Source organism: Dromiciops gliroides, chromosome 1, assembly GCF_019393635.1.
Source record: "Dromiciops gliroides isolate mDroGli1 chromosome 1, mDroGli1.pri, whole genome shotgun sequence".
NCBI classification, from domain to species: Eukaryota; Metazoa; Chordata; class Mammalia; order Microbiotheria; family Microbiotheriidae; genus Dromiciops; species Dromiciops gliroides.
Window position 1 is genome coordinate 530507400 of NC_057861.1, and position 27628 is coordinate 530535027.

A 27628-nucleotide genomic window follows, 5' to 3' on the forward strand; every position below is an offset into this window, starting at 1 on the left:
TGCTGGTCTTCCTGATTCCATGTTCAGCAAATAGTCTGTATTTGTATGGTGGCTGGGGGGGGGGCGGGGAACTTTTCTCTTTTCTTCCACTTAGGCAGTATCTAGCTAATGAAAAATTAAAAAAAAAAAACTTGAAGGAGGGGCAGCTGGGTGGTGCAGTGGATAGAGCACCGGCCCTGGAGTCAAGAGTACCTGAGTTCAAATCCGACCTCAGACACTTAACACTTACTAGCTGTGTGACCCTGGGCAAGTCACTTAACCCCAATTGCCTCACTAAAAAACAAAAACAAAAACAAAAACAAACAAAAAAAAACTTGAAGGCTAGACCAATTTCAACCCTCTCATTTTATAAATGAAGCCAGAGACACTAAATTACTTGGCAAAAGTAACAAAATTTGTTACCAGAACACCTGGAATGAGAATACAGGTGTCCTGACTCCTAGTTACTCTTTCTACTCCTTCATGTAGTCCTGCCCCCTATCTAGTACCCTCAGTGAAGCCACTTGAAGCTCCTCACAATGGGAGGAGAATCAGGGGTTCCCAAACCCATCCCACAGATATCTGAGATAGTAGTGCCTTAGGTTTTGTTTGGGCCATTGCTTCCTTGCCATGGGATTATCCTGGGGAAGCAATGTAAATTATCTGGATCTATTATTCTATTCTAATTTTTGGATTACCTAGAAAATACGTCCTAGGCTTAAGTTTGTTTTATAATTTTAACAGGAAAACAACAACAACAGTTCCCTATGAGATGGGCTAATGGTATTATTATACCCCCATTTGTTGTTGAGAAAACAAGCAGAAAATAGTAAACTGAGATGATCTTAGCTATATACCAAGAGCCACAGTTCAAACACCATAATCCCCTAGGTCATTTATGGAAAAAGGAAATGAACACAACTATCTTTGGGGGTGGGGGGTGGGGAGGCTATCAAAAGAGGACAGCTAAAGCCATAAAGAGGGATTGCCTTGTATCCTTGTATGATCCCATTTTGACTCTCCACTGGAGGTGGGTCCCATGTGACTTCCAGCTGACTTGCTGTGAGAGGGTTCACTTGTATGTTCTGTGGAGCCATTGCTGGTGCTAGGGAAAGAACAAGAAATAAAGAGAATTAAAGGAGAAATGTCATCAGACACAGGACTAGGAAGGAGGCTACTCCTTCATTTATGTGTGTGGCTGGATTCCTATTGGTTTCTACACAAGCTAAGCAAGCTAATCACCTTTGAAACTATCTCACCCTCCCATACAGAAATTCCAGATAAAGGCACAATACAGGATGAATAAGCACCCGTTCCATTTCTCTGAAACCCATGTTCTCAGTTCTATCTAGATAAGTCCAGACAGGATGCAAAACAATCCAGTCCACCTTGTTGTTAGCAGGATGACAGTGGTAGAAACCTCCAAATTCATTTCCTTTCAGACTTTAGAGCTAATCATTTGAAATTGCCCTCTGGGGGGCAATTTCAATTTCTAATTTCTGAAGACAAATCCATTCTTCTACCTGCCTACTCTTCTACCCTGGGGGAGGAGGTCATTGGAATATTTGTCACTTGGGCTGAATTTCCTATGCAAAAATGAAGAGGTGATTGATTGAAAGAGAATCAGGCACAAATCACCTTGCAACCATTCTGAAGCACAGGCCAATCACCATAAATAGGAAGTAAATGGATTTATGCTTTTAAAGAATTCTTCTTCTCTTTACATTTTGCCAATATAGGCAAGGTTCCATTCTAGGCTCTTTACTTTCAGACAACTGTCCTTTCTCTGTTCTTATTTGTTTGGTGCCATTCATGATTGCATGGAATCTTTACTTTTACCTGGGCCCCACAAAAACACTCCTTCCTGCCCAAATAAATCCGTTCCTGAGCTGAGCTATAATGAGTGTGGACACGGGTGTCTTTCTTGGCAGCCTCTAGTGCCTTCAGCATCTCTCGTACTATTATTCCCCAGACTACCCTGGGAGGGAAGGCAGAAGCAGTATCACTCTTCCTCTTCCTCCTGCAGCCTCTGTCCCCAGTGACTATGAGGGCTGCCTTTTTATGCTGTGCCTGTTTATAGACTGTAAATAGAAGCGATAAAACATTCACTGGCCAAGGGAGATACTCCTGCTTATCTGTTTCTCTAGAGAGGCTTTCTCTAGAGAGAATGACCTTCATAAGTCACTCTCTCCCCACAATTCCCCCCCTCAGCAACTCTTTTTAGTCCCTCCCCCCCAGGTTATAAAATAAAATAGTAATTAACACCCACTCAGCCTGACACCAACTATTTATTTTGTTCTAACTGTGTGGTTTCCATATTATCACTGCCCACCCTGCCGTTAATGGAAATGTTAATAACCCGCGCCAGGTTGTTGTGACAGATGCTCAAGCTCATTATCAAAAATTCTTATTTACCGCTCCATTAAACAACAGAATCGCACAAAAAAACAATTCAATCAAAACTAACTGGAGGAATTTTAACAGCCACATTAATAATCCAAAACATAAATAAAGTTAATGTCTTTTGCATGTTTGCCATCGGCAACTCTATCGCAAAATTACTGTTGTACAATTAAAATGTGAAAGGCAAAATTGAACATGGCCATTACCAGGGTACTCTGTTAAAACTGTTTGTGCATTATTTTGTCTAAAGTTCCCCTTCAATGACACTGCCAAATGCGTGAGATGGGTCTGGAGCAAGGAAAACCAGAATTGAACTCTTCTTTGGAGGTGTTGGAATGAACTCCATCTCCTTCAGGGAAGCAGACACTGGCTGGTCCTCTTAGGGACCTACAGATGATCCCATGGAAGCCCCCTGGTGTTTGTCCCCAAGTTGCGTTGCCCCAGCAGAGCTGCCTCTGAGCTGACAGCTCCTAGCTCTGGTTGAATCAGAGTCTTTCACAGCTACTATAAAATTGGGGCAGGTGACAAGGATTTTTTTTGGATGATGGCACAAGTTGGGAAAAGAAATATGCATCAAAAGAGAGAAAAGTTTGTCAGCTATGAGATTTGTTAGTTACATTGTGAAAACTGCCAGTTTGCTGCCCTGACAGGAGGACAGGCAGAACTGTGCTCTAAAGAAGGCACACCACTATTTACAGCTCCAAATGCTGTCCTTGTTTAGTTGTAAATTGTGTTTAGTTTGGAATTGATAAAGTATCCTATGAGTCATAATCTCTTTGTTCTACTGACTTAACATTTGTTGTGCAATGGAACACAAATATCAGCTTGAAATGCTTTTTAAAATGCATGAAATTATTTTTTAAAAGCATCTCAGTTCAAGAATCATTGACATATGCTGATTCAGAGATTGCATGGAAACTACTTTTCAAGGTGAAATGAAAAGGTTAAGGTTCAAGAGTAAGACTGTAGCTGAATGCCTCATATCATAGTTGATAAGCCTATCCCCCGAATGGCATTACTTACAGTATCTTGGCCTTAAGTCAACCCCTTCTCCTAGCAGCAGGCTATCTAACCCAAAAAAGGAAGTCGTGTCAAGTAGAGACAAATCCTGAAAAATGTTGCCCAACAAACTCAGCTTCACAATAATGTTATTAATGTTAAAACCAAACCTCATCATAATGTTGTAAGACCCTATTATACTAAACTTTGGCCGGTGCATTCATTCAATAATCATTTATTAAATGCCTCTGTTTGTGTGGCACCGCTGGAAGGTTAATTTGAGACACAAACGGAAGATTCTAGCTTTGGAACTTAAAGTTCCCCTAAGGCAGAATCTAATACTTACCTGTATGACTTTGGGCAAATTGCTTAACTTTTCTGGGCCTCAAGTTCCCTCATCTCTAAAATGAAGGGGTTCCTTCTAACTCTAAATCTATGATTCTATGACTAATGTTTTGTCAAAAATCTGGTTTTGCTGAGATAATACTGTTATGGTATACCCAGAATTGAAGGAGGAAGCAAAAACAGCTACTTCTCACATAATATAAATCCATTTAATGCAATCTCCAATTTAAAGAGTGCATAGAATTACCCCACCTAAAATTACTGAATAGTTGGAGGCATTTGACCATGAATGCTTACTTATGTCCTGAATTTTGTGGTAGTCACCTTGCCTTGGTCTATGGGACTACTTGCTTCCCATTCCTATATATGTTTTGACTAGACAGACTGTGGTAAAAAGTTTGATTAAAATTAGTTATTTTGCCAGCCTCACCCCAAAACATTATAATATAATAAACACCCCTGTTGAGGAAATCAGCCATAAGTTAAATGAATAAATCATTTGGTTAGAAAATAGACTTGTCAATATATATTAGTTCATTGATTGTTGTTGGATATTAGGTAGTTGTTAGACAACATTTCACAACAGACACTGGTATGAACCCCAATCGCTAAAAAAGGATCAGATACTTTCATCCTGTGCTTTATATGTGCTTTCCATCTAAGGATTCTGTTTTTCAAAAAGCAAAGTACATGTTTTTACAGTGAGGTTATCAAGAGAATGGCCAAGAAGTTTCAGTTATAGGAAAACTGCCATCTGCCTTCTCCCCTCTCACACCAAATAAAAATATTGTCTCAGCTGTAAAGTTGGATGTTGTACATCAAGCTGAGGCAGGCCAGCAAAAAGTTAGCCAAACTGTGTGCTTCTCAATGTGGAAGAGGAGAGCTCACCCATCATCAGTGCCCATTCTAATCAGGGATTTCATAGACAATGAACTCTCTGTCCCCACCCACCCCCTTCGCCCCTTCCTCCTCTTCTTCCTCCTCTTCAGATATCTCAAAGTATGGAAGAAATGACAAGTAGTTCCATCATGCATTCATCACAGGAAAGTTAGTCCCTACTACTATACATGCAAATCTCTATCAGAGATATCATAGGAAATACAAAGACAAGGACAACAAGGTTCCTTTATTTAAAGAGCTTATGCGCTAAGGAGAAATAAGACAAGGAAATATACAAAGTAGAATGTGACAAATACCACAAAGAGAGGTAGAAAACACAATATAATATCCTGCAAGGAGAGAGAGAGGGAGGAAGGGAGGGAGGGAGGAGAGAGAGAGAGAGAGGAGAGAGAGAGAGAGAGAGAGAGAGAGAGAGAAGGAGGGAGAGAGAACTCTCTTTTAGTTTGTGAGATTATTCAAAGGCTTCATGGAAGATATAGCCCCTTGAGGAGTAGATAGAATTATGATGGACAAAGATGCATGGAAATGCCATTAAATGTGCATGAACAAAGGTCCCAAAGGTAAGATAGTGTGGAACATATAAGGCACATTTTCTGTTATTAGCATCAGAACCAGTACAGTTTCAAGTACTTATTAAAATTTATTTTATTTTGTGATTTTGTGTTGAATAATACTATAGTATTAATATTTTGGAATTATTATTAATATTCTATATGCATTGATGGACAAGCTCTGTAGGTTATTCAAACAACTGAAAATGACAAAATAGATAATCATCATTCTTGATGTTTCCTGTGTACAGTTAGGCTAAATTCACTAGGGAGGCTCTGTAGTGTTTCAGGCCTTGATATAATCCTATCATCTACAAACAGAAAGATTGAGAACAGAAGTGTGAAACATGTGGTGTGCAGGTTGCATACAGTGCATGACACTCCTAAGTATGATCTGAACAAGATTAAAATGAAATTGAGAAACATTTAACAAAATAAGTGAAAACATAATAAAACATTGGTAATAATACATTTTAAAGCTAGGTTACTCTGTGGCCTATAGGGATCTTCATGTATGAGTTCAGTGGCCCCCATTCTCTTTGAGTTTGACACCACTGAGGACCTCATTATCCATAGGGAATCCTTCCACTGGAACGTGACACTGAACATCCCTCTAACAATGGTAAATAATTTGGTGGATATACATCTTCCTGACTTTGACTTAGACCTTACTTGATATTAATAATCAAAGGGTCTTTGTACAAAGTTATGTCTGTCTGTTGTCATCTATTTCCAGGACTATATCTGAAACAGCCTCCTGGAAGAGATATTTTACGATAGTTTTTTCTCTACTGAATCAAATGATCATGGTGCACTGTTGTTGACTGTTGTCCTTTGTGCTTGAAGAGGATCAAAATGACATCAACTATGTTGGGGTCAAGGTACAGTGTGTCCATCTGTGCATGAGCAGACCAATACAAGCTTGGAAAGGCATTACCACAGGTCAGGCATAGATAGTTCACATGAATATTTGGAATGAAGATGTCTCTAAATTTGTACATCTCACGTTTCTTTTGAGCTACTGTAATTCTGCTTTGCTCATAGAGCACAGTGCCTTCTTTAATGTGGGCACATCATGCTGGGTAGTCCTTTGCTAGTGTTTCCCATGTCTCATAATCAATTCTTAAGTTCTTCAGAGAGACCTTGAGAGTATCTGTATCCATTCTTCAGACCTCCATGTGAGTGCTTGCCTTGTATGAGTTCTCCATAAAATAGCCTTTTAGGCAAATGTACATTTGACATTGGAACAATGTGGCCAGCCCATTGGAGTTGTGCTCTCTGCAGTAGAGTTTGAATGCTTTGTAGTTCAGCTCCAGAAAGGACCTTAGTGCCTAGTACCTTATCCTACCAGGTGATCTTCAGAATCTTCCTAAGACAATGGAAGCAATTCAGTTTCCTGGCACAGTGCTGTTAGACTGTCCAGGTTTCTCAGGCATACAAACAAGGAGGTTAGCACAACAGCTCTGTAACCTTCAGTTTGATAGGCAGCCTAATACCTCTTCTTTCCCACACTATCCTTCGGAGCCTCCCAAACAGTGAGCTAGCTCTGGCAGTGTGTGCAGCAACCTCATCATCTGTGTGGACATCTCTGGAACATATATGGTCAAGGTGAGATTATCCAGACCCAACGAGAGAAGGCAAATTGCCAGCATGGGAACTGGGCACAACAGATGCGACAAGGCTGGGCCAAGCCAGTGCAGTGGGTAAACCTTGAGTCCCAAAGGTTGTAGCACAGAAAGCCAGTGAAACAGGCCCCTGGCCCCCAGGGCAAGAGGCTGAGGACAGTACAGCAAAGCTGAACAGAAAATCTGATTTTCAAGTAGTAGACTCAAGAGAAGCATAAAAGTGTAAATAGAGAAGAAATAAACCATGTTATTCAATAAGATGAAACTGTTAACATACATATAGGACAAGATGATACTTGCAGCTCTTGAGAACTGGATTTCTATTAGGGCAGTTAGAAAGAGTATACATAGACAGAGGGTATGGGTATAAGTTGACTTTGATATGATGATAGAAGAAAATAAGGGGTAAAAAAAGAATTGTACTGGGACAAGAGGAAAAGGGGAGGCAGAATAGGGTAAATTATATCACATAAAGAGGCACAAAAGACCTATCACAGTAGACAGAAAGGAGGGGGTGAGCGTTGTTCAAACCTTATTCTCATTAGATTTGGCTTAAAGAGTCAATAATATACACACTCAGCTGAGTATAGAAATGTATCTTCCCTTTAAGGAAGTAGGAGGGGAAAGGAGAAGTACAAGGGAGGAAGGGGGAGATGATAAAGGGAGGGCAGAAGGGAGGGCAAAGTAGGAGGGGAAGGGGGAAAGAAAAGGGATGGGGAGTCAACAGAATAGAGGGCCAATTGAGGGAAGGGGCAGTCAGAATCACGCACCAATTCTCCCTCCATGTTAGTGTTGGCTTGTAGTATTTCTAAATTAAATAATTTACCATCAGTATGATAGTTGACCATGATGCCATTTTTATCTTCATTGAAGGTATCTGACAACATTGCTGAAAACATCATGCTAAAAAGCATGGGAGCAAGCATACAGCCCTACTCCACTCTACCGATGACTGGGAACATGGTAGAGCATTGCCCATTATCCAGAACCCATGCAAGCATGCTGTCATGGAACTGGCATACAATACTGATGAACTTCTTTGGGCAACCAAATTTACCATGATCTTACACAAGCCTGCATGACTGAGAGTACCAAAGGCAAATCGACAAATACTGTGTACAGACTTCTGTTCTGCTCTTCACATTTCTCCTGGAGTTGTCAGGCAGCAAAAGCCATATCAATCATTCCTCAGCCCTTTCTGAACCCACAATGACCACCTTCCATGCAAAGGATCAGCATATTAAGGAGGATTCTGGCAAGAATCCTGGTAGCAATGACTAAGACAGAGACACCCCCACTACCACCACCATGATTGTCACTGAATAACTTATTTCCTTTTCCTTTATAGACATGGACAATGGAGGCATGCTTGAACTCCTGGGGTTAACCTCCTCTTGCCATATAACCCAGAAAATTTCTGCCAGCTTTTGTTTGAGTAGTGAACCCCTGCCTTGTAAATCTCAGCTGGAATAGAATCAGCATCAGATGTTTTACCACAAAGCATTCAAAATCTCTTCTTCAGTTGGAAATTCAGCTAGAGAGAAATTGACTTCAATCTGAGGTATATAGCCAATGATTTAGCATTGGCTAATGATGGTCTATTGAGAACACTGTGGAAGTGTTCAGCCCATCTCTCCAGGATCATGTCCTTATCCATCAGTCCTGAACAGTTGAGATTCATGATAGGTCTTTATCCTATAAATAGTCTTCAGGGCATCATAAAACTGTTTTTGGATTGTTACTATCAGCATAAAACTGAATTTCATCTGCCTTCTCGTGGAGCCATGCATCTCTCTAAGTTTTGCTTGCACTTTGCTTTTGATGGAGTTAAATGATGCCACCTTAGAGATGTTTCTGCTGGTAAACCCTGTGGAGTTCTCATTTTTTGTTTAGCAGCTCCTGAATTTCCCCATCATTTTTGCTAAACCAGTCATGATGTCTGTGAGTACTCGGGCCCAGATGAGTAAATGTGGTGTTGTACACAAAATCTCTGAAAGCTGCCCCCTCTACTTCTGCTAAACTGTTGCCAACCATATGTTGGCTCAGCATTCCCTCCAAGTTAGCAATGAACTGTTCGCACTTGAAGAAGTACTCTAATCTGTTGACATTAAATCTTTTGGTAGTCATCTTGCCTTAGAGCAGCCACTACTTTTGTTGAATATAAATGTTTAGCTTGGAGGGATAAGTCTATGATTGGTCTAGCCACTCTGTGTCACACATCACTTTCTTTGCTACATCTTGTCTTTGTCTTCTCCTTAAAATGATACAGTCTATTAAATGCCAATGTTTGCTGCAAGAGTGTATCCACTAAGTTTTATTGCATTTAGGTAAATGGAAGGCAGTATTAATGATAAGAATGTCATGAGATGCACAAGCCTTCAGTAAGTAGTAAATGACCATTGCTGTTGCTGTTTCTGACTCCTTTGCTCCAAGGACACCCTACAATGTCTGATAGTTTGTCATTACTCAATTGTGAAAGTTACCAAGAATTACATGCTTGTCCTCTTTCATCATATTGATGTAAGGGTCTCTAGGTCTTCATAAAATTTTTCTTCTGACTTCATCAGGTTCATCGTGTGTGGATCATATGCACTGAGATGGTGTAGTGCTTTCCTACAAGTGGCAATTGCATTGTCATGAGCCTGTCATTGGGAAGCATACAAGCTTTGTTGACTAGATTAGTTTTTATTGTGAAACCTGTTCATTTCACCATGCTCCCCATCACTGCAGCCACTCCAGAAAAAAAAGTGTATCCAGCTCTGACTTCAGTAAACTGTTCTTTTGCCAGCCTTGTTTCAGTCAGGGATGCTATTTGGATGCAATACCTGCTGAGTTCTCTCACAAGAGCTGTTTGTCTTTCAGGCCTACTGGATTTCATGTTGTCCACAAATATGCACACATTCCCCATACCAAGGGCAAGTGTAAACATCTTTGCAAAAGTTATTGTACTTTTTGTGTATGTGTTTTTACCATAGGGTAGAACCCCTGCCTGCTGTGGTATGCAGGCCAGGTTTAGGTTGGGTGAAGGAAACAATTTTTAGGATACCTTTTCTAGCCCCTTCCTCATACCAGGAGATGAGCAGTGCAATCTTTTAAAAAGGCCATTCAGATTGCCAGGGGGCTGCTGAATTCCACAGCTGCTTCAGTTCAGTGAGAAGACAATATTATGGCCTGGAATGCTGATACACAGAGTTGTAACTACAGTTCCCAATGTATCTGCACCCACTGCTTTGTCACTTGTCTGTTGCCACAGGATTTAGGTAGATAAAAATGGTAAAATGGTATGGGTGACATCTTTAGATTTACACATAAATTGAATTTAAGTGAGGCAGAGTTACACATAATCATCAGCCTCTCTCTTCCAGAGTCATGACAGTCCAGGGCAAGACAAAAGTCAAGGTGACTAGCAATGGTCCAGGATGCAGTGGAAGACCTTGGCATCTTCGATATCTAAGCACTCCACAGTGCCTGCCTTGGCTGTCTTCATCGCGTTTGGAATAAGTTGTTTTCATCCACCCATTCCACCAGGGGAATTCTTCACATGCTTGAGCTAGACACTTCCCCCAAACTCACTGATGGGGTTTGAGATCCCTCAGTTACCCTCAACCTGGTTTAGCCTATCTGCAAAAAAAGGTTTAGCAGGGTGTGATCACTGAACATGCCTATAGCTCCTTGGAGCCACAGGTGACAATTGGGTGGCTGGTGGACAACAAAGGTGGATAAAACTGCCCTGCAAAGGACTTGGCAGCCCTCACATCAGAGGAACTAGTCCTCCCTGAAACACCTGTACACCCCATTATGCATTGTAGATAGGCACTGAAAATGGATAAGACCCAGAACTGAATAAGAAGTGAATGGGTTGGACGGTATTTGGAAAAATTAAACAGGGTTCTTTATGACCCCAAGCTTTGCTCAATTTGAAGCATCAATTTGCTTCCAATAATGCTACATGTCTGTGAAACATAGTCACCAAAAATTTTAAATTGTTATTCATCTAAAGGGCAATGGAGAGATTCAGGGTAGGTATAGAGGCTTAAATGTGTGTATGCATATATGTGTGTATGATAGGTTGTATATACATGTCACATGTGTTATATATATACAACACATATATACATATACATATATAATTATCTAAGGGGGCAATAAACACTTAATAGCACCTACTATATACTAAGCACTATGATAAGTACTTTAGAAATATCTCATTTGATCCTTACAACAACCCTGTGAGTCACGTGCTATTTCCAATTACAGATAAGGAAACTGAAGCAGAAATTAAGCAGAAATCAAGGTCACCTAGCTAGTATCTGAGGCTGGATTTGAACTTAGGTCTTCCTAACTTCAGACCCAGTGCTATACTCACTACATCACTTAATTGCCTCTGATTGTTATTAACATAGAATTGTACATAAAAATATGAGCTGTACAAATGAAAATGAAGCTAGGCTGGGTATGTATTATGAGTATGAAATAATATAGACAACCCACATATTCCACCATTACTTGCACTGTCCAAGAGGTCTAAGATATACATGTTGAGTGAGCCACTAATGGAGGCTTAATTGGGAAGACATGGAAAAGAAAGATTAAGTGAGTTGTGATCTATATCATTGAAGGAAGCAACCAACCATTGGATTTATGATTTAGGACCATAGATATATTAGAAAAAAGAATATATTGCTTATTTTTTAATAAAATAGGTTTTTCCCTTTATGTGATTAAAAACATTCTCCTTCAGTATGATTTAATTATATCCTATGCTAACTCTACAGAAGAACATATAAGATTTTACCATTGAAATCAAGAGGAAAAAAGAATTCACTAATAGAATCTGCTCTTCACAGCAGTTTTGCTAGCGTATATTTGTTCTATTACAGTAAAACCTACCAACACAAACACCTCAGGTCTATGTAATTATTTAGACTCTGAAGCTCTTTGAATAAATAAAGGTGTTTTAAGTGTGTAATTTTGTTTCAACTCCTTTGGGTTCAAATCAAAACAATAAATGGAGCAGATGAGATAGCAACAATGTCAAAAGAGTCAGGCAGGGGTGGTGGGTAGACAGGAAAATACAAGGACTTTGGCCTTTGCACAACTCTATTCAATTCCTCTTTAGGGGAGCTTATGTGACCAGGCTATATAAAATAAGATGCACAGCTATTAACCCTGTCCTCCACAAGCTTATTTTCTAAATAGTATCCATCAATTTACATTAAAAAGCAAGTGTTGGGTCCATTTTTCTTTCTAAAACATTTAAAAGTTGTTCCAGTTGCATAACATTATCCTTTATAAATGTGACTGAGTCAGGGACATAGACATGTATCATACTGCATTATCCATTTGAGGCATCTTTCATCTTCAGATCCTTGGCAAGGGCAAGCTTCCAGTCATTTTCTCTTGCTGTGGCTGCTTGCTAAGGAGATTTTAACCATAAGGATGAGAATAACAAGAGAGGACCAACAACAGTAGTCACAGGAGTGCTTCTTTGGTCTTTATGTGACAGCCAGGAGTGGGAAGGAAGGAGGGAGGGAGGGAGGGAAGGAATTGTTAATTACATAAAGGCATGTTTTTTAAAAGCAACAATAAACAATGCTATATTTTAAATTCTCAATCCAAGCTATATGTGTTTTCAGTAACTCCATCCATGATTTTAGGAGACAAACTTTCTGTCAGGGATCCACAATTTTTGCGTGTGTGCAATTACTTTTCATTTCCTCTATATTTTGAGATCTCTGGAAAGAAAGAGAGACAGGGACAGACAGGTCATTGTCATTAAAAATCCCTAAATACAGTAGGCACTGATGATGGCTGAGCTCCCTTCTTCCTTAGAATCCCAATATCCAATGGGAATGAGGAGGTATAACAACAGTAACTGGCTTGGGGATGTATAAGGAAGATCCTATAATCTCCAATAGATCCTGATTTAGTGTCTAGGGCCACTGCCCTGTATCATCAAGAAATGCATCTTGGTCCCTCTTTCAATTGGTGTATGCCCTACCATAAACTCTGCTTTAGTAGGTGATCAATTGTTATGTATTGAGTTGACTGATGTTGGTCACTGTTACAAGCTACCCAAACAACCAAACCACTCAGAGGGTATTTGTATGAAAACCTGAGTGTTCAGTATTGTGAGATTAAAGAATAGTCTGCAAGTTTGTTGGAGGCACAGAACTTGACACACCAGAAACACAGCCGAATAATATACATACTCAGTTTATATGTGCATCACACTATCAATGTCAAAGGAGCTCAGCAGAAAGAAAAATGACAAAAATCTTCTTGTTCAGATTAGGGTTGGGCTGCATGGCTTCTGAGTTTCTTCCCAATTCCAAGTATCTCTGATCAGTGTGAAGGATTGCCAATATTTTTAAATGGAGACAGAAGGTTTTGTGATGGTAGTGAGGAAGAAGGAGGACAGTTAGGAGTGATAAGGGGTAGATTTAAGCAAATGTAGAAAAGTGGGAATGAGTATGGCAGCTTTGACGTAATTTAGGCAATCTGATTAGAAAATGGGTTTCAGTTAAGGCCTAGTGGGAAGTAAGTCTCTATAGGTAAATCAGGGTAGGATTACTTGGCCCTGGAGATGAATCTACTCTTCTCCTTTCTGAGCAGAGGTAGGGGATAATGGCTATGGAATGTTGAGCATACTGTCATAAATGGTCAATATCTTGGTTGGTTTTACTGAACTGCTGCCCAACCCCAGTTTTTTTTTGGTTGGTTTGTTTGTTTTTGTTTGCCTCCCTGATATAAGGGATGGCTTCTTGAGTAGAGAAGGGGAGGGATATTCAGAATGAATGTGATAAAATCAAAAGGCATCAATAAAAGTTAAAAAAAAAAAGAAGGGCCTTGAGTATTTAGCAGTATGACACATTAAGAAAAGTCTGGGGGGCAGCTAGGTGGCACAGTGGATAAAGCACTGGCCTTGGATTCAGGAGTTCCTGAGTTCAAATCCAGCCTTAGACACTTGACACTTACTAGTTGTGTGACCTTGGGCAAGTCACTTAACCCTCATTGCCCTACAAAAAAAAAAAAAGAAAAAAAGAAAAGTCTGGGGGCAGCTAGGTGGTGCAGTGGATAAAGCACCAGCCCTGGATTCAGGAGGACCCAAGTTCAAATCCAGCCTCAGACACTTAACACTTACTAGCTGTGTGACCTGGGCAAGTCACTTAACCCCAATTGCCTCACTAAAAAAAAAAAAAAGTCTGGACTTGGAGTCCAAAACTGAGTTCTAGTCCCAGTTCTGCCACTTACTGATCATGTGATCATAGGTAAATCAACGTCTCTCTGATCCTCCATTTTCTCATTTGTAAGATAGAGATAATTATATTTTCTCTGCTCCTCTCACAGGACTGTTGTGAGGCTCCAATAAGATAATGTGTTTGAAAGTGTTTGTAAACTATAAAGCTGTATACAAATGTGAGGGATTATCATTATCATTATTATAATTATCCTATAGATAACAGGAAACCCACTATAACTTTATCAGCAGGGGGATGATGAAAGTAGTATTTTAGGAGGATTAATCTGTCAGTGATGAGCAAGTTGGCTTAAACCACTGGCTTTAAATTATTCAAAACCTATATAACCCTTTCAGTTTTGATTCCAACTCCAGAGAATACCTACTAAACACTTTATTTTGGTTAATACAGAGATAACTGCCTATAATGAAATGGTTATTTCCATGTATCAGGCTGAGAACTAGACTGGGGGCTGGAAGATTGGGGTCATAAAGTCTTGGTTCTAGACCTTGGTTTTATACTAACTAGCTATGTGACCTTGGAAAAGTATCTATCTCTCTTGGCTTCCATTTCTTCAGGGGTAAAAACAAAAGGGTTAAACTAGATTGAATCAAGTTTGACCATTTAGCAACAACTGAATTGCATGTCAGACATACAGGCATACATACACACACACACACATATACACATATGTGCATGTGTGTGGACCGGCTCTAATCCAGCTGCAGATAATAATCTGAACAATAGTGCTTTCTTGTCTACTTGTCCCTTTGTGGAGAAGGTTCAGCTCTTTTGAATGCTTATGTATCTTACAAGAGAATCATCAGTGTTCTGAGCCCCAATGCAGTCTGTGTAATATGACATATAAAAGACTACATATGGAACACTCAGGATCTGTGGAGTAATGCTTTTCCATTTTCACTCTGCATTGGATGTCTTGCACAAACAGTGGCAAACAGCTTTAATGAGCATACAGCCCCCTGTTTTATACCTGATTTGATATACATATTAGATGTTTGACATTATTTCTTGAATTGTTGAATGGATTTAACCTAATACAAATCCGTGAATTTTCGTTATTGTTCAGTCTCTTCAGTCATGCCTGACTCTTCATGACCCCATTTGGGGTTTTCTTTGCAAAGATTACTGGAGTGGTTTGCTATTTCCCCTCTCCAGCTCATTTTCGATGAGGAAACTAAATCAAAGAGGATTAACTCGATGTGTTCAAAGTCACACAGCTATTAAGTGTCTGAGGCTAGATTTGAACTCAAGTCTTCCTGACTCTAGGCCCCATGCTTTATACACTGTGGCATTTAGCTTCCATCCCCTTCATTTTACCCATAAAGAAATTAAAGCCAGAAGAATAAGAGTTCATACAGCTAGCAGGTCAGTCAACATAGCTATATTTACACACTTAGTAGGTAGAAAATCAAGTCTTCTGACCCCCAAGTCTAGTAATAATCTAACACAAAGAAATAAACTATTTCATTACAGGCATCTCTCTCTACAATAGCCATAGCATAATTTTAGTAAGTGTTCCCTAGAGTCAGAATCAAAATTGAAAGGGTAATACATATTCTGAATAATTTAAGCTAGAGGTTATTAAATATATACATATATATATATTATGTGTTTATATCATAGACACTGCAGATGCCCAGAAATTTAATAGGATGAAGAAAACAGGCTGGATTGCATTTAACCAAATACACAATGTTTTTAGTGACTCCAAACTTCTCCCCAAAACAAATAACCATCTTCTTAATGCCAATATTCTTCCAGAGATTTTATATGGCTGAAAATCATAGAATACGATAGTGGTGAAAAATAAATGTCAATGGAGAGATGCATGATGGGTATGTCTAAGCTTCAGAATATTGCCTAAACTGCCTATCAATAGGGTTGTAAAGAGTATCAGCAAGGAGATAGATGAGAAGATCAAAGAATAAAAGATGAATACCCCATGTGCATCCTTGGCACCCATTCAATATCAAAAGCCCTAGAAGAGGTTTCCAGACTCATTGGGTGGACTTGCTCTGCTGTAATTTCTAAGAGGACTTGGAGAAATATCACAAATGATGAGTTGGGGACAGATCTGCACCAATGAAGAGAATAGCTACATCAATGGGATTGCAGGTGTATTTTGGAGAATACAAAGATGAATAAGACAAGACTTCTGTCCTTAAGAAGCCTATAATTTAGTAGGGGAGAAAAGGCATGTAACAAATGTAATTATAATACATTATGATTATGGATACACATGTAATATAAAATGCTATGATTCATTGAAGCATGGCATTTTAGAGCTGAAAAAGATCATAAAGATTAAGGTACAATGGGGGTATAGAAGAGGGAAATGGTAACGTCTAGCTGAGAGGTTCAGGAAAAGTTGCCTGGAAGAAGTTAACATTTAAGATAAGTCTTGGAAGATTGGTAGGGACACAGTATAAATGGGGATAAAATAAGGAGGAATATTCTAAGAAGAAAGAATAGCAGAGCAAATTCTTCCATTTTGAAAAAAGGCAGGTTTGTTTTGAAAATGGCAAGTAATCTAGTTTGACCAGAATATAGGAGAGGTGAAGGGGAGTAGAAGGAGCTAAAGATGGAAATGTAGGAAGGGTCCTGGATGCCAAGCTGAGGAGTGTGCATTTTATTCTTGGGGGGACACATTGAGGGTTAAGTGACTTGCCCAGGGTCACACAGCTAGTAAGTGTCAAGTGTCAGTCCAGATTTGAACTCAGGTCCTCCTGAATCCAGAGCTGGTGCTTTATCCACTGTGCCATGTAGCTGCCCCAAGTGTACATTTTATTCTGGAGGCAACTGGGGGTCACTGAAGGTCTTTGAGTATAAAAATAATACAATATTTTTCTGTACTTTTGCACTATATGCCAGGTGACAAGTAATAAGATTTTTTTTTTTAGTGAAGCAATTGGGGTTAAGTGACTTGCCCAGGGTCACACAGCTAGTAAGTGTTAAGTCTGAGGCTGGATTTGAACTCAGGTCCTCCTGAATCCAGGGCTGGTGCTCTATCCACTGCGCCACCTAGCTGCCCCAAGTAATAAGATTTTGAACTAGGATGTGGAAACATGTATGAAAAGGTGAGGACAGATGGCCAAGACCTTGTAGAAGAAGAGATTTATAGGATTTGGCACTTTATTGTATGTTTGGGTATGAGGATAATGGAGAAGGAAGAGTTAAAGATGACACTGGGGTTTCAGTCTTAGGTGATTGGGAAAATGGTAGTACCACTAGCAAAAATAAAGAAATCATGGGGTGGGATAGAGAAGATAATGAAATTGGTTTTGAATAAGTTAAATTTGACGTTTGAAAATGTGAGTTCACATTTTAGAAGGGAAATATACTAGAACTACGCATTTGAGAGTGATAGAGAGGTGATAGTCGAGCTTGTAGGAGTGAGATCACTAAGAAATAAGATTATTAGGATAGAGGGAGAAAGAGTCAAGAATTGAATTTTTGGAAATACCTTAATTCAAGTTATTTTTAAGTTCTTTTTCAACTTAAAAATTTTATGGTTCATGGAAAATGCTCTCCAAATCCAAAAAAAAAGGGGGGGACTATGGAATCTAGATGCAGATTGAACCATACTATCTCTATATTTTGTTTTTCTTTTTTGAGGTTTTTCCTTTTTGCTCTGATTCTTCTTGCACAGCATGACTAATGCAGAAATATGTTTAATGTGATTGTACATATATAACCTATGTCAGATTGCTTGCTGTCTTGGGGAGTGAGGAGGGAGAGGAGGGAGAGAGAAAAAATTGAAATTACAAATCTTATAAAACAAATGTTGCAAACTATCTCTACATGTAGCTGGAAAATAATAAAATACTTTTATGGGAAAATATTTTACAATTCAGTGAAAACATTAATTTAGTACAAAATGTAAAGGTCCTATGATCTCTGATACAGGAATGTCTGAGAATATGGAAGGGCTCAGAAGGTGTTCCTAAGAATACAGTTTTTGCAGACCTTGTAACATAGTCACCGATGACTGAAACCTTAAGTGTTTTCTGTTCCAAAGACCTCAAGCAGTGTACAACATAGCCTTATGTATATAATTTGTGATTGCAAGAGTTTAGAGTAAGAAGGGTCTTCTCCAAACAATTACAAATGGAACATAAGAGACCCACAAGGCAAGTCACCCAAGTACAGTAGATCTCCTAAAGTTCCAGCACCCTGCAAACACAGCCAGCTCTGCAATCACAGTTTTATGTACCATTTTAGGAATATTGGCTCAGAGGCTCTGGCTCTCCCTCATTTTTTCAATCTACTGCTTGCAAACAGCCTCAGATTGGGAAAGTAGCTGAAACCCTCATTAAGGCTATGGCAAAAATGACTGCCTTCCTGTTTCCACAACTCATCCGCCCGGCCTCCCTAATTGCAGTAGTACAAAAGAGAATTACAGTGCTTCAAATAGTTAAACCATCTGCCATTTCCAAATACAGGGATTGTTGTTGTTGTTGGTTTTTTTTTTCAGAACCCCAGTGATCTTCCACTTAACCTTAGAGTTCCAAGAAAGAAAGGTTGAAAATGTATAAGTAAAGAAGGTCCAAATCAGGCCATAAAAATAGGAAATCCTATAACAAGCAGGTAAGGAATTTTAATCCAAATGAAAAACATCTTCCATGATCTGCAAATCAGTACATAGTCCGTGTAAACAGACTGAGAGGTGGAGTAGATTTGGATCTTTCAACTGAACTTTTGGCTGGGCTGGGCTATTCCAAAGGGCCTCCCCCCCCCCCCTTTTTTTTTTTCTGTTGGGACTCCACAATAAGCAACTGGGCCGGATCAGATCTATGTGGCTTTTTTACTTTGCAGGGGAATTTTTTCCTCTTACATCTTAACAAGGGGAAAAACATCACACAATTCCAATCTCAAACACAAGCTCAGCTGGAACCTGCCAGTGATGGAGAAGCACTGTTTCCTCAATTATCCAGTACCAAGAACCTTAGTACTGGATAATTGTGGCCTCTGGGTTATTCTGGCATTGGTTCGAGTGAATGACTCTGAGTGGTAGGCAACCTGCCATTAGCTGGGATTATCCATAAAGAAGCTGGCCAGGAAACATGTCCATCCTGTAAGTCATCAGTTTAACAATGTTTTTCATCATGTTCCCTTCTAGGTCAAGAATATAGGCTCCTGACTGTCTATGGGCTCAGGTATAGATTCCTTGGCCTGTCATTTAAGGTCCTCTATAGTATGGCTACATTCAACCTATCCTTCCAAAGCCTCTATTTAAGGAAGGTGTCTGAGCTGACCATCTCTTCATTTCCTATCCAGCTGTACTTGTTTGGACTTCTCTATCCCATCCCCTTACCTGGTATCTTCCCCTCCTGTTTTTTAGCTTCCTTTGATGTGTTGTTGTCTTCCCCCATTGGACTATAAGTTTCTCAAGGGCATGGATTGTTTTTCTTTCTTTCATATGTGAATATCCAGCACTTAGCACAGTGGCTGACACACAGGAAACATTTAAGAAATATTCATTGATGACTATCCAACATGATCTCTCAATACCCTGCTCATTAAGAATGAAACCTTACTTTCTGATGATCAGAATCCTACTGGTTCTTCAAGGCCTAGCTCAAGGCCCACAAAGGGTTCATGTCCCACACCCCTACCACTTGCTGCCTGTGTGACCTCAAGCTGTATGACTCAGCTTGTCTGGGTCCCTTCATCTATAAAATGAGTGAGTTGGTCTCAGTGGCTCCCAGGTCTTTTCTAGCCTTAGTCTATGATCCTGTATTTTAGTAAGCCTTCCTCAATGAAGTCAGTACCTCCCGATCTCTCCTTCTCTGGAACTAAATACATGCTTTAACCACAACATTTCATACTGGATATATATGACCCTGTATCATTGCTTTCCAATTAGTTCATAAATGAATGTGGTCTCTGTAACAAGGACAGTTGCTCAAGTACACTAATCTAATGCCTTTCCATATTCCAACAACACCTAGTGCAATGCTAAGTACAGAGCAGAAGCTCAATAAATGCATGTTGATTAAATGATAATGGGGCCCAGTAAAACTAAGTGAACTAAAAGTTTTGAAATTAATCTGTGAGGATAACAAGAACGTACATTTATATAAGCAGTTCGCGTACATCATTATTTGCTTTTCCCAAGTCACGTGAGCTAGACAGTACAATAACTAATGTTATTGTTATTATCATTATCATTTTACAAGTGAGGAAACTGAGGCTCAGAGAAGTTCCCAATGCCACAAAGTTAGGTAGCAAAAAATTGGAGGAGAGCAGGATTTGGACCAAAGTCTTCAGACCCCAAGGCCAGTGCTGTCAGTACTCAACCAGGGAAATGTAATAGCATATAGCATATAGCATTTGGGGTTCTCTTCATAGATAGACAAATAAAATTTTTATTAAGTACTGACTATGTGTCATAATTATTCTCATACATTACTATCCATGAAGGCTGTCAGTGTTCATGGTATTCACATGCAATTTTTCTTCCCCAGTTGATGGAAATTAACAAGATTTACAATGTTATAAAATTCTTTTTAGGTGTAAAGATGAGACTTCTACTACTATTAATTCAACTGCTTACTGTCACTTCTATGCTTATGAAGCAATCAGTAACTTCTGGTAAATACGATATCACAGTCTAGACTTTCCATTTCCATAGCAACAGTTGTTATATTGCTGCTTGAGAACGCTTTCCTACTCTGGGAATTTGGTCCTGGCGAATGTCTCTTAATTCTGTTGTTTAATTTATTCATATGACTCCTTCCTTTACAGATCCTTTCCTTTAAACAGATATTAACCCTAATTATTTGGGGCAATTAGGTGGTAGAGTGGATAGAGTTTGGGGCCTGGAGTCAGGAAGACATCTTCCTGAATTCAATCCTGACCTTAGACACTTACTAGCTGTATGACCCTCTGCAAGTCACTTAAGCCTGTTTGCCTCAGTTTCCTCATGTATAAAATGAACTGGAAGAGGAAACAGCACATCACTGCAGTATCTTTGCCAAAAAACGAAACAAACCCAAATGGGGTCATGAAGACTCAGACATGACTGAAAAACAACTGGACAATGATAATGAACATTAACCCTAATTTTAAAAAAAGTGGGGGCAGCTAGGTGGTGCAGTAGATAGAGCACCGGCCCTAGAGTCAGGAGGACCTGAGTTCAAATCTGGCTTCAGACACTTAACACTTACTAGATGTGTGACCTGGGCAAGTTACTTAACCCAATTGCCTCACCAAAAACAAACAAACAAACTAACTAACAAACAAACAAACAAACAAACAAATAAATAAATAAATAAAAATATCCATAGCTGTTTTACTTGCCTCATTCCTTATGTGTGCATCACCAATAAGATGTCCTCAGTGCTCAAGACTGTGTCTGAACAGCAAGTAAAATGAGAAACCAAGTGCTTATGATGCTTAGGTAGGACAATGCTGGAGTTGTGAGATGTTTTAGTGTCTGGAGGAGCCCCAGGACTTAGGGCAAGACAAATTCTGGGTCTAACCTTCTTAGCAGTGACTTACTAAGTATCAGGGCACTAAGTGATCATTAGAATATGTACTGCAGCTTTAGAGTAGCATGGAAGTTCAGATGTCATCTGGATCCTGGATGCTTGTATCACTTTTCATTGGGAGCAGTGGGTGAATAGCCCAGAAAACGCTTTTAAGTCGCCTGCTGTTTTCATGACTTCATTATTAATCTTGTGTTACAATAATACATTACTGAAATATCCCACTGAATGGCACTGATGAGGGATTACAACCCTATGAAACTCAGAAGGGAAAATTAATTTTTCTTTAATTACTGTCATTTACTCTTCATTATAAACGTATGTTTTCAAACTCATACAGATCCAGAGCCTTGCTAATGCTATTTAATAGGCTCTTAGATTGGCTTTAATTGTCACTAGGGGGAGCTAAAACAGCTAGAAATGTTGCAGCTCTTTTTCGTTGTTCCAACAAACAGTAAGCAATTAAAACACATGGCGGGGGGGGGGGGGGGGGGGAGGTGGTGAAGTAAAGCAGAAATCCACATTATACAAGTTTTTCCTTCCTTTTATTTACATTTTTTTTTCAGCAGATGAGTCTTCTTTTTCATTCTCCCACTAAGGATCACTAATTATTAAAACAAACAAATTCTAAAACACTCCCAACCCTGCCTCAGATTTAGTATAAAACTAAAAAGAGTCCTGGACTGGGAATTAGGAAGCCTGTGTCCTCATCAAAGCTTTGCCAGTAACTTCTTATGTGTGACCTTGGGCAAGTTCTTTCCCTCTATGGACCTCTTTTACCTCTTCCATCAAATGCAGGAGTTTTGGACCAGATGGTATCTGAAGTCTATCCCTGCTCTGCATTTTTGTCATTCTCAGATGTTAAAAGTCCAAATCCCAGCACTAGCAATTGAAAGAGTAAAAATAACAATATAAGTATGTGTCCGTTTACATTCTTCCTCTTTTAGTGACAGTTGTGGGATTAAAGAAGAAAATCCTATATGTTTATCAGGCCACCTTTCTCTTTCCCCACTTTAGTCTGGCTCTAGGAATCCTGGGGAAAGGCCATCTCTGAAGCCTAACTTATGTTGAGTGTAAAAAGTCATAGGGAATAAGACAAATCATTTCTTTTTCCTTTTCCAGAGATTAATGGTGACACTTTCTCTGTGTTCTCATTCAATACGCCTAAGGGTTCAGGATTATGCTTCGGTCTCAAGTGCTGATCTTCCAATATTTTCAAGGTCCTCTTGCCAAGGTAGATAGAGGTGTGTTAGGAAGGAAGGAAGGAAGGGAGAGGGAGAGGGAGGGAAAGAGAGAAATGAAAGAGAAAGAAAGAAAAAGAAAAAGAAAGAAGGAGAAAGAAAGAAAGAAAGAAGGAAGGAAGGAAGGAAGGAAGGAAGGAAGGAAGGAAGGAAGGAAGGAAGGAAGGAAGGAAGGAAGGAAGGAAGGAAGGAGGAAGGAGGAAGGAAGGAGGAAGGAAGGAAGGAAGGAAGGAAGGAAGGAAGGAAGGAAGGAAGGAAGGAAGGAAGGAAGGAAGGAAGGAAGGAAGAAGGAAGGAAGGAAGGAAGGAAGGAAGGAAGGAAAGAAGGAAAGAAGAAAGAAAGAAAGAAAGAAAGAAAGAAGAAGAAAGAAAGAAAAGAAAGAAAGAAAGAAAGAAAAGAAAGAAAGAAAGAAAGAAGAGAAAGAAACTGATTTCTCCCCACCAAAAAAGATACTTGCAATACTGCAGTCCAGAGGTTGACTATGAAGCCTGGCTTGGCAGTAGCTGTCACCAAATCCCCTATGGATCATGTCAAGTGTTAAGGATACAAGTACAAAGAATGAAATAATCCCTACTTGGAAGGATCGTACATCCTAATGGAAAGACAAGAATACATATAAATTTATACAATACAATTATGAAGTTAAGAAATCTATATGTAACTATATCCATAAATGTGTGTACACAACAGACACACACACACACACACACTCACCACTAGTTTAATACAAGGCAATTTGGGGTGGAGAGCATTAGCAGTTGGGGAAATAGGGAAAGACTTCCTAAATAAGATGATTCTTGAGCTGAATTTAAAAGAAAGATCACAGTTCTTTGAGATGGAACTAAGGAGGGAGTACATCCCAGGAATGGAGGATGGTCAGTGCAAATGAGATAGAAGTGAGGAAAAAATAGACTAGTCTAGCTAGATCACAAACTACAGGAGGGACATTAATATTCACTGAGGCTGAAAAGATAGGTTGGGGCAAGACTGTGAAGTATTTTAAAAGCTAAACAAAGGATTTTTTTATTCTATACTAGAAGTAATAGCAAGCCATTGTAGTAGACTGAATAAGGAAGGAAGGAAGGAAACTATTTGTTAAAGTACCTACTGTATACCAGGAATTGTGCTAAGTGCCTTATAAATATCGTCTAATTTAATTCTCACAACAAATCTAGGAGTTAGGTGTAATTATCATCTCCACTTTACTGTTTTTGTTTTTGGTTTTTTGTTTCATTTTTTTTTTTGGCGGGGTTTGTGAGGCAACTGGGGTTAAGTGACTTGCCCAGGGTCACACAGCTAGTAAGTGTCAAGTGTCTGAGGCTGGATTTGAACTCAGATCCTCCTGAATCCAGGCCCAGTGTTTTATCCATTGTGCCACCTAGCTTCCCCCTCCATTCTACTGTTGAGGAAACTTAGACAGACAGCAATTAAATGATCCTGTGTGCCCAGGGCTGTGCTTACACAGCTGGTAAGTATCTGGGTCTTCCTGAGTCCAGGGCTAGAGAGACAGAGACAGCCAGCTAGAGACAGAGAAAGACAGAGGCAGAGAGATAGGGAAAGAGGGAGAAAGACAGACAATGACTGAAGATGTAATCTGGGGGAGTAGATGGGAGGGGAGGTTTATCAAATGCACATTTAGAAGGTTGGCCTTGGCAAAAAGGGCTACCTTTCAATTAGAAATTAGGAGGAGGAGGGGGCAGGTAGGTGGTGCAGTGGATAAAGCACTGGCCTTGGATTCAGGAGGAACTGAGTTCAAATCCAGCCTCAGGCACTTGACACTTATTAGCTGTGTGACCCTGGGCAAGTCACTTACCCCAATTGCCTCACAAAAAAAAAAAAGAAAAGAAAAGAAATTAGGAGGAGGAGTAAGAGAGGGGGAGGTGATGTCAAAGGCTTTTGAGATTAAGAAAATGTTAAAAGAGCTAGCTCACATCAGATGGCCTCAGTTTTTTCAGGAGGCAAGGTTCTTAGCTGGGGAGGAGCAGGCATCATGGGTTGGAGGGAAGAAAAGGTTTATAATAGGACTACCTTGCTTGCTTCACCTAGAACCCATGAAATTGATGCTATGAATTTGAAATTTACCCAGTCAGTATGATTGTGAAACATGCTATAGTATTGTTCATTAGTAGTAGAGAAGGCAGCTGATAATAGTCATCAAGGCCTGGAGTATGGGGAGGTTAGGAAGTTGGAGAGAGAATCTACATGAATATCTGTGGTTTCTGGGAACCTATCCAACCACCTAGTCTCCTCTTTCAGACAAGTATTTGTTTATACATGCCACCTGCCTGATGATTTCCTCCCAGGGGTGTATTTGAAACTATTGCCACAAGACAATAATGAACATCAAATGTGCAAACATTTATTAAACACTGAAAGTATATAAAATTCTATGCTAAGTGTTGGGAGAGATACAAAGTTTAGGTAGAGAACAATCACTGGCCTCATGAAGCTTAAATTTTAGTAGGAGCTTACACCTAAGAGTTTATAAAACTTCTGATGATATCTTGAGTCTATGAAAGGGTAAGAGGGGTTGAAAACATGAGGGATTGGCATGGAAGAGTGAAAAGAACAAGGATTTGGGAATCAGAGGACCTGGATGGAAATCTCACCTTTGATACTGAGCCCAACAAGTCACCTAACTTCCACAGGCCACAGTTTGTTCAACTATAAAAATAACGGGGTTGGACTAGTTGGCTTCTGAGGTATGACGATTAAAAAAATGAGAGACATAGTCTTGAGGTAATTTAATCATTTTATTAATCTGCCAGCAAGATGTTAGAAGGATGGTCATTTGGCATCTCTCTCAGACTAAAGACCCTATTAGAGGTGGGGTCTTGAAGAGGAGGTAGGCTATATATTAAAATGAAGTGTGATAGCAGACACCCACCACCTAGGGCTAATTATTACTCCTCACCCCAGACCAAATTTTCTTGCCCTGACAAGGATTTAGAAGGATCATCTTATCTAATTAAGATTCCTGAAAGTTTATAATGTGACCAGGGTTTAAGGAAAGTTTGGACTTTGTCTTATAGATTTATAGCCCTGACCAAGATCACGTAGAGTTGACTTTATTTTACCAAGAAGGACTTTGAGGGGCAGCTAGTTGGCAGAGTGGAATAAAGCACTGGCCCTGGATTCAGGAAGACCTAAGTTCAATCCAGCTCAGACACTTTACACTTACTAGTTGTGTGACCCTGGGCAAGTCACTTAATCCTCGTTGCCCCACAAAAAAAAAAAAAGACTTTGGAATGGGGGAAATCAGGATCAAATCTCCAAGAATTACTTATTAAAATAACTCTCACAGAGGGACATTTCATCTCTAGAGTTAGGCTCCTGTGAGATTTTTTCTATCTGTAAGTTCCCATGAGGAGCAAATACTTGTCTTATTCATTTCTGAACCTTCCCAAAGGTTCACTGTATAGTACCTTGTACAGAGGAGACACTCAATAAGGTTTATCAAATTTAGATGCTCCTGTGATGAAGAAAGCCACAGTGCTTGTTTGCAATAGGGAGCTACAGGAATGCCAGGTATGTCAGTGAGCCCTGAGGGATATAAATAGCAGGCTAGGTAGAGTAGTGGATAGAATCCTAGGCCTGGAATCAGGAAGACCTGAGTTCAAATTTGGCCTCAGACATTTTCTAGATGTGTGACCCCTCAGCAAGTCACTGAATCCTATTTGCCTCAGTTTCCTCAGCTGTAAATGAGCTGGGAGAAGGAAATGGCAAACCACTCCAGTATCTTTGCCAAGAAAACATCCCCTAAAAAGGGTCACAAAGAGTCAGACATGACTGAAATGACTAAACAACAACAACAAACACTGAGCAGTTGCTTATTTTGTGTGGGCACTAAATGAGAAGCTTCATGGTCTGGGTTAAACCTACTTTTTACTTAAAGATCTTTATTAATGATTGGAAGAGAGGGTAAACAGCACATTAATTACATTCACACATATTAAATTGGAAGGTGCTGTGAACCACTTTCTAGAGGAGAGAAATAATATCAAGCAGCCAGGCTTAATAAAGAGGCTGGCTTACTGCCTTCTTGGCTTTGGGACATGTGTGATCATAACAAGTACTTAACACTAAATGGTGTTTTGTATTTTTAAAGTGTTTGACAGTCATGATTGTGATCTGCACTGTAGGGATTTCAGTTAAAAACAAAAAACAAAAAACAAACCCAAACTGAAATGGAAATCTTATTCAGGGCACTCTTCTAGAATTTGGTGCAAGGACATAGGCCCTATGGCCTAAGGCCTAGGAATGAGAGACAGTAACCCACTGTAGATCAAATTACTACTTCATGACTGGCTAATATCAGAATAAAGTGGATATTTGATCTAGATGGCGTGTCCCTCAGAGGAAAGTCCGCTAAGGTTGGGCATTTTATATATCCTGGCCTTCTCTATCCTTGCCAAAATATGAAGGATGTAGAAGGAAGGGTGTTGGCTACCTCTGGGGGAAAAAAAGATCTTGCAAGACATCAACTAGTCTGTTTTTCACAATTAGGTCATGCTAAATGGCACCATAGTTAAGGCTTTTGCACCACTATCTCCAAATCTTTTTAAAACCTAACATTCTAAATATTTTAAGTGTTTACACAGGAATCTTTGTTCTTGTTGAAGGATGTATATGTGTTGTAGAGAAGGGATTTAAAGGGATTCATTTATTCTTGTCTTAAGTCCTTTGGAAATACCTATCTGTCCTCCTACAGAAATCAGAGACTTCCAGCCATTCAGAGACGGGAATGCTGTCTTGCTCCTAAAGCATAACTAGCTAGCAGAATCATCATCACTGTCTGTGACTGATTAAGGGAATCATGGGTTCTGAACAAAC

General features: G+C 39.6%; 1 protein-coding gene across 1 annotated transcript in view; it reads right to left on the minus strand.

Moving 5' to 3' along the window:
• The window catches only part of SDK1 (sidekick cell adhesion molecule 1), a 1142665-nt gene that overhangs the window by 63389 nt on the left and 1051648 nt on the right, over window positions 1-27628 (minus strand). Inside the window, 2 exon segments of the mRNA XM_043999243.1 lie at window positions 969-1084; window positions 9513-9526. Coding sequence (XP_043855178.1) covers window positions 969-1084; window positions 9513-9526 — 130 coding nt within the window.